This window comes from Balaenoptera physalus (genome assembly GCF_965194825.1).
Source record: "Balaenoptera physalus genome assembly, chromosome: 1".
Classification (NCBI taxonomy): Eukaryota; Metazoa; Chordata; class Mammalia; order Artiodactyla; family Balaenopteridae; genus Balaenoptera; species Balaenoptera physalus.
In genome coordinates this window covers 137312852-137324299 of record NC_138882.1, presented here as the reverse complement: position 1 = coordinate 137324299, position 11448 = coordinate 137312852, and the positions used below count along the sequence as shown (strand labels likewise).

The window sequence follows — 11448 nt, the reverse complement described above, 5'->3', positions numbered from 1 at the left end:
TTGGAAGGATTAAAAGACTCATCTGACAACAGTAAACAAGTCAGCAGTCATTACTGATCAGTCTGAACTACAAAAAATAATGTTGCATCAGATTTTAGTATTTTTTTCAGCATTCCCTTGATCTCACAGCACCACTGTTGATGTTTGATAGAAATATCAACTATCATGACTACTCTTTCTTTTTTTTTTTTTTTTTTTTTTAATGATTTGCTTGTTTATTTATTTATTTTTTGGCTGTGTTGGTTCTTCGTTTCTGTGCATGGGCTTTCTCTAGTTGTGGCAAGCGGGGGCCACTCTTCATCGCGGTGCGCGGGCCTCTCACTATCGCCGCCTCTCTTGTAACGGAGCACGGCTCCAGACGCGCAGGCTCAGTAATTGTGGCTCACGGGCCCAGCTACTCCGCGGCATGTGGGATCTTCCCAGACCAGGGCTCGAACCCGTGTCCCCTGCATTGGCAGGCAGATTCTCAACCACTGCGCCACCAGGGAAGCCCTACTCTTTCTTATATACACAGAAGACAATGTTCTCAAGTGTTCCATTAAACACTTCTTTCTTTGTCACATGCTTGAATCTGTAATACAATCCTTCCCGGTTCATAGGAAGTTTTGCTCTGCCCTACACCATGTTGCAAAACCCACTGGAATGCAATGCTTAATCTGACAGGCATTGTCAAATAGAGTATCTTTAGTGATAGCCAAAACATATTGGAATATTGATCAAAAATTAGCAACACATCCAAATTTTTTGATACATATGTGTTCTGCATCACATATTTGTAAAACTTTGGTCTGGACAAATGCCATCCAAGATTCTGACTTTCTCTGTTCTCTTTTATTTTTCTCTTTTACGTATAACTGTATTTAACTTCTACTTTTGCTAAGATGGTTTGTGGGGTTTTGGTTTTTTTGCTCCCTAAATACCAACTTCCTTTTCTCTAGGTCCAGTGAGGTCACAAAACACTAATGTCTAAATATAACTCTGGTTCTCAATAAAGGAATCTAATATGGAGAAATTACATTAGTGAAAAAAACTGAGTTTGATCGCAGCCACTTGGTAATTGGGTAGTATTGGTCTGAACTTACATTCCTTCCTCTCTATTTTACGTAGAGATAATAATGTTACCTACCTATGAAGATTGGCTGAGATAATATATGGAGTATATGTGGTACAGCGCTTAGTTAATATTAATTCCCTTTTCTTTATGGCCCTCTCCTCTTCTGGGTATCTCTATGTGTCTGCTGGTGCTGCAGTCTGAAGGACTTGGGTCAGTTCTAAAGGATGGATGAGTTGAAACTGACAGCCAACCAGTAAGCAAGAGTTAGGCTGACCTCCTGAAGTGGTGAAAAGATGCCTATTAACTCTATTCTTCATAAGATGTTTAAACATAGCCCCCTCTTTTTATAAACCTGGGATTTTATTTTTTTCAAGAAAATCTCAGTAATTCCACTCTCTCTTGACCTGGGTTCTCCTAATCCTGGGCAGCAGATCTGAGGAACAAGGAGAGCATGGTAGGGAAAGTGGGGGAAGAGCCAATAAAAAGGTGCATTATCAAGCTGGCCATATGTGGTATCAAGTGACGGTGTTACCTGATTCATGGGACCTTCTTCTAAGAGACTATAAAAACAATTACTTCTCAAGTCAGTCCTTCCAAGAAAAGAAGGAAGGAGAATTTATCCATTAGCTCCCATTTCTCATTAGTCAAATGCTTGCTCCCTAGGACATTAATTCTTTGATACTTCTGAGCTGAGCATACGTGGTCCCATGTCATCTTATCCCTCAGTATCATCTGAAACAAGAGGCAAGATGTGCTTTGAATAGACATGTGGCAAATGCTGTTAGGTTGTGGCCACATGAAATGAGTTAGTGTCCAGCCAGACTGTGTCAATACAGTGACTGTTGGTTCTGGAACAAGTGTGGCAATGACAGAAACAGCTGAGATCAAGAGAATCTGAAGCAACCATAAGTGGTATATGATACAATTCACCCCCTTGCACTAGTCACCTCAACTCGTGCTCTCATTATATCTGGCTACCATTCTGAAATAAGAGACCTCTCTCTCTTTTCTTTTTCTTTCTTTTCTCTTGGTGGAAACAACATGCTGTCAGCTTCAACTGATTCCAAGGGTATAATAAATATAATCTCCCTTCTTCACCAGCTATTCTAGAATTTCCTCGCCTTCAGTTGCTTGCCTGCTGGAGTGACCTCATTTCTGAGGGTATGTATCCATAGTGGCCTTGCCTTTGTCAGCCTGTGGTTGCTACAATTGATCACTTGCCAGGTATAAAACCGCCAAGAGATACCTCGGTGAATTCCTGGGTTGCTGACACATCCCTTTTTATCCCTATTGTATAGCAGCAATTCTGGATTTCTTCTCATGATAACAGGGATCAATTACCCCGACAAGACATTAATACCTTTTTTTGCCTGATGTTTCTTGGTATAAGGAGCTCAAAATGAACAGGTAGGTCACACCTTCAAGTTAAGTAGGAATTTTTCTGTGTCATTTGATAGATGCATGCTCCCATTCCACTCTACCTATCTGATCCCCAGGAAACACAATCTCTAATCTCGTAGAACCGAAGATCAGAAAGTGCAAATTCTGTGAGTTTTAGAAATTATGGTGAAAGAACCCAGTTCTATTTTGACCCTGTGCTTCCCAGACGCATTTATTTTTGCTATTTAGGATAAAGCATCACTGTGTATCTACCATTTATCAGAACTTACCCTGCATCCTAGAGGACAGCAATCAATCCTGAGTTGGTGCCTTAGCTTAACCTTCAACATGGCTTTCCAATGTTCTTCTAGACAGATGCTCTTGGTGAGGGGTGTACATTGAAGACCAGTGGTTCCTGTGGTTGTACATCCATTGTAGCTCTTCCTTTGGCATAAATAAGGATCTTGCTCCAAGGACATGTTGTATGGAACATGATGCTGATAGATCAGGCATTCTGTGAGCTGGTTGGATGGTGGTGCTGAGGGAAGCGCAAGGAAAGGAAAACTAACATTGTTAGCAGATTTCTATGCCAGTGAGACAAAAATCACTGCCCTTTTCATGGTAGAAGTGGCCCACTGTAATTGACCTACTGTTAAAATTGAGGTTGCCTCAAGGGATGGTGCCATACTGATGGCTCAGATTTGGTCTCTTCTCCTGGGATGGATATTCACCATGGCAGTAGCTGTATCAGTCTTGATTAGAGGAAGTACATGCTGTTAGACCCATTTAGTGTCTTTATTCCTCCATATGGCCATTCTATTGATTGGCCCATCTCATGAGGCTTTAGGTTGCTAAGGAAAGGAGAAAAATAACATCTATAGAGTCATTCTGTTCCCTTAACTATTGAAAGCTTCCTCTGCAGGGAATACTTTCTGATGAGCATTATTGTGAGACACAAGGATCTGCACACTTTGTGCCTACTTTTATAGATTCGCTTACATACCTCGTCCCCAGAACTACTTGTGTTAAACCTTCCAGTGTTATTTGTTCTAAGCCCCTCAACAACTAGCCAAGTCATGCAACCATTAACCAGGAGCCTAAGTACCTCAAGCTACATCTCCCTCCATTAGCACTGGATGGCCAAGCGTACTGCTAGCAGATCTGCCCACTGGGAAGATTTCTCCTCACCATTGTTCTCTAGAAATACACCTGAATGGAATTATAATGGCGGTTGTCCATTTTCAGTCAGCACCAACATATTGTGCCAACCCATCTGTGAACTAACCCCAAGTTCTTTCCTCTTCTGACAGTTGGTTGTAGGGTATCCCCCATGAGCTATAGGTTTGGGTTTTAGAAGAGGCACTGATACAATAGGGACAGATGATGTGGAAGTCTGAGCTGTTTATGCAATGTACTTGTGCCTTCTCGAATCACTTAAGCCCAAACTCTAATGTACCGTTTCTGTACATTAATGGATTGCAACACAATCCGTTATGTAGAATAATGGATTGTGTTGCACCTGCTTGAATTTGTGACACAGTGAATTAAACAATATCCAGGATATAATGGGCAGCTCTGTTCACATAGTGCTTGAGAGCAGTACTCAGTCCCTCCTAGGGTCCAGTAGAATGCCAGCTGTTGATTTTCAAACAGAAAGTTGTTCTCCGCTGTAAAAGCCATGGCCTTACTCTCAAGCTCTAGGAAACGATGTAACAACTCTCCTATTGAAATAACTCTCCTATTGAAATTGCTTGGTCCTCCACTCAGCATTCTCATCTGCCACTGTTACTTTTAGTTTGTAGCTGAGTGGGCAGGCGGGTTCGCAGCCTCAACTTGCTGCAAACCCCTCTCTTGCTCTGGGTTCTATGTGAAATTGGCAGTCTTATAGTTCACCTGATAAATGAGACAAAGCAATGTTCCTGAGTGCAGTGTGTGCTGCCTCCAAAACCCAAAGAGGCCAACTTAGTGCTGGGAGGTGTAACTCTGTCATAATGGTAGGAGGTGCAAGATGCAAAAATTGTTCTTATATTAGAGATGTGCTGTCCAATAGAGTAGCCGCTAACCATGTGACTATTTTAATTTAAATGAATTAAAATTTTAAGAATATGTAAAAATTCAGTGTCCCAGTTTCACTAGCCACATTTCAAGTGCTCAATACCTAGATGTAGCTAGTGGCTATTCTATTTGGCAGCACAGATACAGAAAATTTCTGTGATGGCAGAAAGTTCTATTGGATAGCATTGCCTTTGAGGCTATGCTCCTACACGGCAGGTTAAAATTTGAACACAGGTCTATATGGTGCTAAAGCCCATGGTTTTTCTACTTCAGCAAGTTGCAGAGGGTCTGGGTCTAAGCAGATGCTTTCCTGCTATTGTGTTCAAGGGCAATGTGAGCTCTCCAATTAGATTTTTGTGCAACTAAGTAAGTTTTGGTTCATGCAAAAATTCTCTTTGCATTCAACAAATGAAAAAGGCATTTTATCTAAAGGCCAGGTCTGCTGTGGCATCTCTCAGTATCTGACCTCTCTTTCTGGGCTACAGTAGACTCAGAAAGCAGTTTTCTTTTTAAAGAAAGTTTTCATTCAGCTCAGAAATATTATGCATTTTCAAAGAAATGGGGCTGACTAGAATTCTGTGGCAGACAGCAGAATCTCTGAATGCTGTAGTTCTGCATTTCTATCTGTACTCTGTGAAAGACGAGGATCACTGTCCCCACAGAACGCAGCTCAATGGCATCTGGAGCATGAATGGACAGGAAGAACACTCTCTTCCCTCTAATAACACCACTTACGGCAGACAGGCAGGGTTCTCTTCTGAATGTGGTAAAGAGATGCTGTTATGGTAAGACTAGTTGTTATACATTAGTTAAAATCCCATTTAGGGAGTGTTATATTGCTGCTATTTTATTTTATTTTGAATTTTATTTTATTTATTTTTTTAAACCGTAGGTTCTTATTAGTTATCTATTTTATACATATTAGTGTATATATGTCAAACCCAATCTCCCAATTCATCCCACCACCACCACCCCCACCCACCACTTTCCCTCCTTGGTGTCCATACGTTTGTTCTCTACATCTGTGTCTCTATTTCTGCCCTGCAAACTGGTTCATCTGTACCATTTTTCTAGGTTCCACATATATGCGTTAATATACGATATTTGTTTTTCTCTTTCTGACTTACTTCACTCTGTATGACAGTCTTTAGATCCATTTACATCTCTGCAAATGACCGAATTTTGTTCCTTTTTATGGGTGAGTAATATTCCATTATATATATGCACCACATCTTCTTTATTCATTCGTCTGTCGATGGGCATTTAGGTTGCTTCCATGACCTGGATATTGTAAATAGTGCTGCAATGAACATTGGGGTACATGTGTCTTTTTGAATTATGGTTTTCTCGGGGTATATGCCCAGTAGTGGGATTGCTGGGTCATATGGTAACTCTATTTTTAGTTTTTTAAGGAACCTCCATACTGTTCTCCATAGTGGCTGTATCAATTTACATTCCCACCAACAGTACAGGAAGGTTCCCTTTTCTCTACACCCTCTCCAGCATTTGTTGTTTGTAGATTTTCTGATGATGCCCATTCTAACTGGTGTGAGGTGATACTACATTGTACTTTTGATTTGCACTTCTCTAATAATTAGTGATGTTGAGCAGCTTTTCATGTGCTTCTTGGCCATCTGAATGTCTTCTTTGGAGAAATGTCTATTTAGGTCTTCTGCCCATTTTTGGATTGGGTTGTTTGTTTTTTTAATATTGAGTGGCACGAGCTGTTTATATATTTTGGAGATTAATCCTTTGTCCGTTGATTCGTTTGCAAATATTTTCTCCCATTCTGAGGATTGTATTGTCTTTTTGTCTTGTTTGTAGTTTCCTTTGCTTTGCAAAAGCTTTTAAGTTTCATTAGGTCCTATTTGTTTATTTTTGTTTTTATTTCCATTACTCTAGGAGGTGGATCAAAGAAGATCTTGCTGTGATTTATGTCAGAGTGTTCTTCCTATGTTTTCCTCTAAGAGTTTTATAGTGTTCAGTCTTACATTTAGGTCTCTAATCCACTTTGAGTTTATTTTTGTGTATGGTGTTAGAGAGTGTTCTAATTTCATTCTTTTACATGTAGCTGTCCAGTTTTCCCAGCACCACTTATTGAAGAGACTGTCTTTTCTCCATTGTATATCCTTGCCTCCTTTGTCATAGATTAGTTGACCATAGGTGCGTGGGTTTATCCCTGGGATTTCTATCCTGTTCCATTGATCTATATTTCTGTTTTTGTGCCAGTACCATACTGTCTTGATTACTGTAGCTTTGTAGTATAGTCTGATTCCTGCAGCTCTGTTTTTTTCCCTCAAGACTGCTTTCCCTATTCAGGGTCTTTTGTGTCTCCATACAAATTTTAAGATTTTTTGTGCTAGTTCTGTAAAAAATGCCATTGGTAATTTGATAGGGATTGCATTGAATCTGTAGATTGCTTTGGGTAGTAGACTCATTTTCACAATATTGATTCTTCCAATCCAAGAACATGGTATATCTCTCCATCTGTTGGTATCATCTTTAATTTCTTTCATCAGTGTCTTATAGTTTTCTGCATACAGGTCTTTTTTGTCTCCCTAGGTAGGTTTATTCCTAGGTATTTTATTCTTTTTGTTGCAATGGTAAATGGGAGTGTTTCCTTAATTTCTCTTTCAGATTTTTCATCATTAGTGTATAGGAATGCAAGAGATTTCTGTGCATTAATTTTGTATCCTGCAACTTTACCAAATTCATTGATTAGCTCTAGTAGTTTTCTGGTGGCATCTTTAGGATTCTCTATGTATAGTATCATATCATCTGGAAACAGTGACAGTTTTACTTCTTCTTTTCCCATTTGTATTCCTTTTATTTCTTTTTCTTCTCTGATTGCCGTGGCTAGGACTTCCAAAACTATGTTGAATAATAGTGATGAGAGTGGGCATCCTTGTCTTGTTCCTGATCTTAGAGGAAATGCTTTCAGTTTTTCACCATTGAGAATGATGTTTGCTGTGGGTTTGTCATATATGGCCTTTATTATGTTGAGGTAGGTTCCCTCTATGCCCACTTTCTGGAGAGTTTTTGTCAAAAATGGTTGTTGAATTTTGTCAAAAGCTTTTTCTGCATCTATTGAGATGATCATATGGTTTTATTCTTCAGTTTGTTAATATGGTGTATCCCATTGATTGATTTGCATATGTTGAAGAATCTGTGCATCCCTGGGATAAATCCCACTTGATCATGGTATATGATCCTTTTAATGTGTTGTTGGATTCTGTTTGCTGGTATTTTGTTGAGGATTTTTGCACCTATATTCATCAGTGATATTGGTCTGTAATTTTCTTTTTTTGTATTATCTTTATCTGGTTTTGGTATCAGGATGATGGTGGCCTCATAGAATGAGTTTGGGAGTGTTCCTTCCTCTGCAAGTTTTTGGAAGAGTTTGAGAAGGATGGGTGTTAGCTCTTCTGTAAATGTTTGATAGAATTCACCTGTGAAGCCATCTGGTCCTGGACTTTTGTTTGTTGGAAGATTTTTAATCACAGTTTCAATTTCATTACTTGTGATTGGTCTGTTCATATTTTCTATTTCTTCCTGGTTCAGTCTGGGAAGGTTATACCTTTCTAAGAATTTTTCCATCTCTTCTAGGTTGTCCATTTTATTGGCATAGAGTTGCTTGTAGTAGTCTCTTAGGATGCTTTGTATTGCTGCCATGCTGTTGTAACTTCTCCTTTTTCATTTCTAATTTTGTTGATTTAAGTCCTCTCCCTCTTTTTCTTGATGAGTCTGGCGAATGGTTTATCAATTTTATCTTCTCAAAGAACCAGCTTTTAGTTTTATTGATCTTTGCTATTGTTTTCTTTGTTTCTATTTCATTTATTTCTGCTCTGTTCTTTATGATTTCTTTCCTTCTGCTAACTTGGGGTTTTGTTTGTTCTTCTTTCTCTAGTTCCTTTAGGTGTAACATTAGATTGTTTATTTGAGATTTTTCTTGTTTCTTGATGTAGGCTGACTCTGGGAGGGCTCACCCTAAGGACTACTTCCCAGAACTTCTGCTATCAGTGTCCTTGTCCTCACGGTGAGCCACAGCCACCCGCCGCCTCTGCAGGAGACCCTCCAACACTAGCAGGTAGGTCTGGTTCAGTCTCCTATGGGGTCACCACTCCTTCCCCTGGGTTCTGATGCACACACTACTTTGTGTGTGCCCTCTAAGAGTGGAGTCTCCATTTCCCCCAGTCCTGTCAAAGTCCTGTAATCAAATCCCACTAGCCTTCAAAGTCTGATTCTCTAGGAATTCTTCCTCCCATTGCCGGACCCCCAGGTTGGGAATCCTGACGTGGGGCTCAGAATCTTCACTCCAGTGGGTGGACTTCTGTGGTATAAGTGTTCTCCAGTTTGTGAGTCACCCACCCAGCAGTTATGGGATTTGATTTTATTGTGATTGCGCCCCTCCTGCCATCTCATTGTGGTTCCTCCTTTGTCTTTGGATGTGGGGTATCTTTTTTTTTTTTTAATTTTAATTTTTATTTTTTTTAATTAATTTATTTATTTTTGGCTGTGTTGGGTCTTCGTTTCTGTGCAAGGGCTTTCTCTAGTTGCGGCGAGCGGGGGCCACTCTTCATTGCTGTGCGTGGGCCTCTCACTGTCGTGGCCTCTCTTGTTGTGGAGCACAGGCTCCAGACGCGCAGGCTCAGTAGTTGTGGCTCACGGGCCCAGTTGCTCCACGGCATATGGGATCTTCCCAGACCAGGGCTCGAACCCGTGTCCCCTGCATTGGCAGGCGGATTCTCAACCACTGCACCACCGGGGAAGCCCGGATGTGGGGTATCTTTTTTGTGAGTTCCAGTGTCTTCCTTTCAATGATTGTTCAGCAGTTAGTTGTGATTCCAGTGCTCTCGCAAGAGGGAGTGAGTTATTGCAGCTATTTTAAAAGACGTTTGCTAGCCCCCCAAGTTGTGGGGAGAGATTAATTAGTGCCAATGGAAGGATCTCCAATATAAAAACAAATTAAGCCTCCTCATCCAGCCTTGCCTGGGTGTCATTGAGTTGCTGCTTCCTTTGTGACAGAGAGTGTTTGGTCTGATCTATTCTAATTGGAGAGAAAGGATGGAATGCACGTTTGCTAAAGGGCATCTGATGTGCCAGACACGATGATAGGTACTTTAAAAGAAGAAGGACTCTTTGAAATAGGATTTCCCATTGTTCCCACTGAACCCACTGGAGAACATTGCTAAACGGAGGCATTTGAGACCTAAGACTATGTTTGTGACACAAATTGGATCATCTGTTTTGGGTGGCCCCTCCCAAGTCGTTCCTGATGATTTACTTCCATTATATTCAAACAGGCAAAAGGAAACAAGAATTAAAAAGCACACTACAACCTGCTGTATAAAAATAAATAAATAAATAAAATAAAATAAGATTAGGACTAAAAAAGTAAAACAGATAAGCAACAAGGACCTACTGTATAGCACAGGTAACTATATTCAATATCTTGTAATAAACTGTAATGGGAAAGAATATGAAAAATAAAAAATATATATGTAAAAATAAATAAATAAAGTAGGTTCCCCACCCCTTAAAAAAAAAACAACACACTCCAGTTGTTTCTTTTAAACTCTTCCATGAATACTAAAGACATTTGCTTCAGGATTCCTGGCTTGAAGGATATTTTAAAAATATGGCAGGTCCAATTCCTACCTGAAATAGTGTTATTAACTTTTATCCTTTGTCCAGTCCCACTGCCTATAATATTTCATCATCCTTCCCATCTCATACTTTGAAGTCGTAGCCCAGATTTTCTGAGATAGACCTCATTTCATATACTGTAGCTATTGTCAGGTAAGACAAATTACTACATATGTACTTAAATGTATTTTGATTTTATAAATCTTTGTGAGATTCATCATGTAAATAAATTCACAAATAAAAGAAAATCTTATGGCATGTGCCTAATTTTAGTTTCAGAAAATATATGCAACTATCACCCAAATCTTGACCTATTCCATATATTTTAATTGGTTTTTGTAACTATGTAACTTTAGACCATTTATGTAACCTCACTGAGATTCAGGTTTTTTGTTTTTTGTTTTCAGCTCTAAAAAAGGATAATAAGATTCACTTCATAGGGTTCTTCTATGAGGATCAAATGAGATGATGTATAAAAGCATTAGTGTGGGACTTCCCTGGTGGCACAGTGGTTAAGAGTCTGCCTGCCAATGCAGGGGACATGGATTCGAGCCCTGGTCCGGGAGGATCCCACATGCCATGGGGCAACTAAGCCTGTGCACCACAACTACTGAGCCTGTGCTCTAGAGCCCATGAGCCACAACTACTGAAGCCCATACTCCGCAACTACTGAAGCCTGCATGCCACAACTACTGAAGCCTGTGTGCCTAAAGCCCATGCTCCGCAACAAGAGAAGCCACCATGATGAGAAGCCCGTGCACCGCAATGAAGAGTAGGCCCCGCTTACCACAACTAGAGAAAGCCCGTGCGCAGCAATGAAGACCTAATGCAGCCAAAAATAAATAAATAAAATAAATAAATTTATGAAAAAAAAGACTTACTAGATTTCAAAACTGTTTAATTGTTCTCTGCCTTTTGAAAATAAAACATGAAGACTTTCTATCTTGATGTGTTAAATTCCTGTTGGTAATTTAAAGCATGAGATCACACCAATTAGGTTTCGACCCCAGCTCTCTTACTAATTATCTACAGAGATTTGGACACGTAATGTAGTCTCTCTGGTCTCAGTGTACTTAGCTGCAAAATTAGGAGACTGAATTAGATGGTTTTTAAGACTCTTTCGCTCTCCTCTAACATTCTGAGATTTGGTGATATATTTTTATATCAGTGTGTTTATGTCTTTGTATAATGTTTTATTTCCATGCAATGATGTTAGAAAATACTTATGTTTGACTCCAGTTCAAATTCTTTCCATGAACATTTACTATAATAAAAACACTAAATTCACTTAGAAAATAAATTTGGAGTTAGGG

The 11448-nt window shown here is 39.7% G+C and overlaps 1 protein-coding gene across 3 annotated transcripts in view; it reads left to right on the top strand.

Annotated features, from left to right (window-relative positions):
• The first annotated feature begins 498 nt into the window (after nt 1–498).
• The window catches only part of LOC309641364 (uncharacterized protein), a 104503-nt gene continuing 93553 nt past the window's right edge, over nt 499–11448 (top strand). For 2 of the 3 annotated variants that reach the window (XM_082421262.1, XM_082421263.1), the window contains exons 1-2: nt 4191–5274; nt 8455–8576. In XM_082421262.1, coding sequence (XP_082277388.1) covers nt 5048–5274; nt 8455–8576 — 349 coding nt within the window. In that variant the 5' untranslated portion in view covers nt 4191–5047. Of the gene's footprint in view, nt 2462–4190; nt 5275–8454; nt 8577–11448 lie in introns of those variants that run through there. The other variant, XM_082421264.1, reaches the window with a different exon arrangement.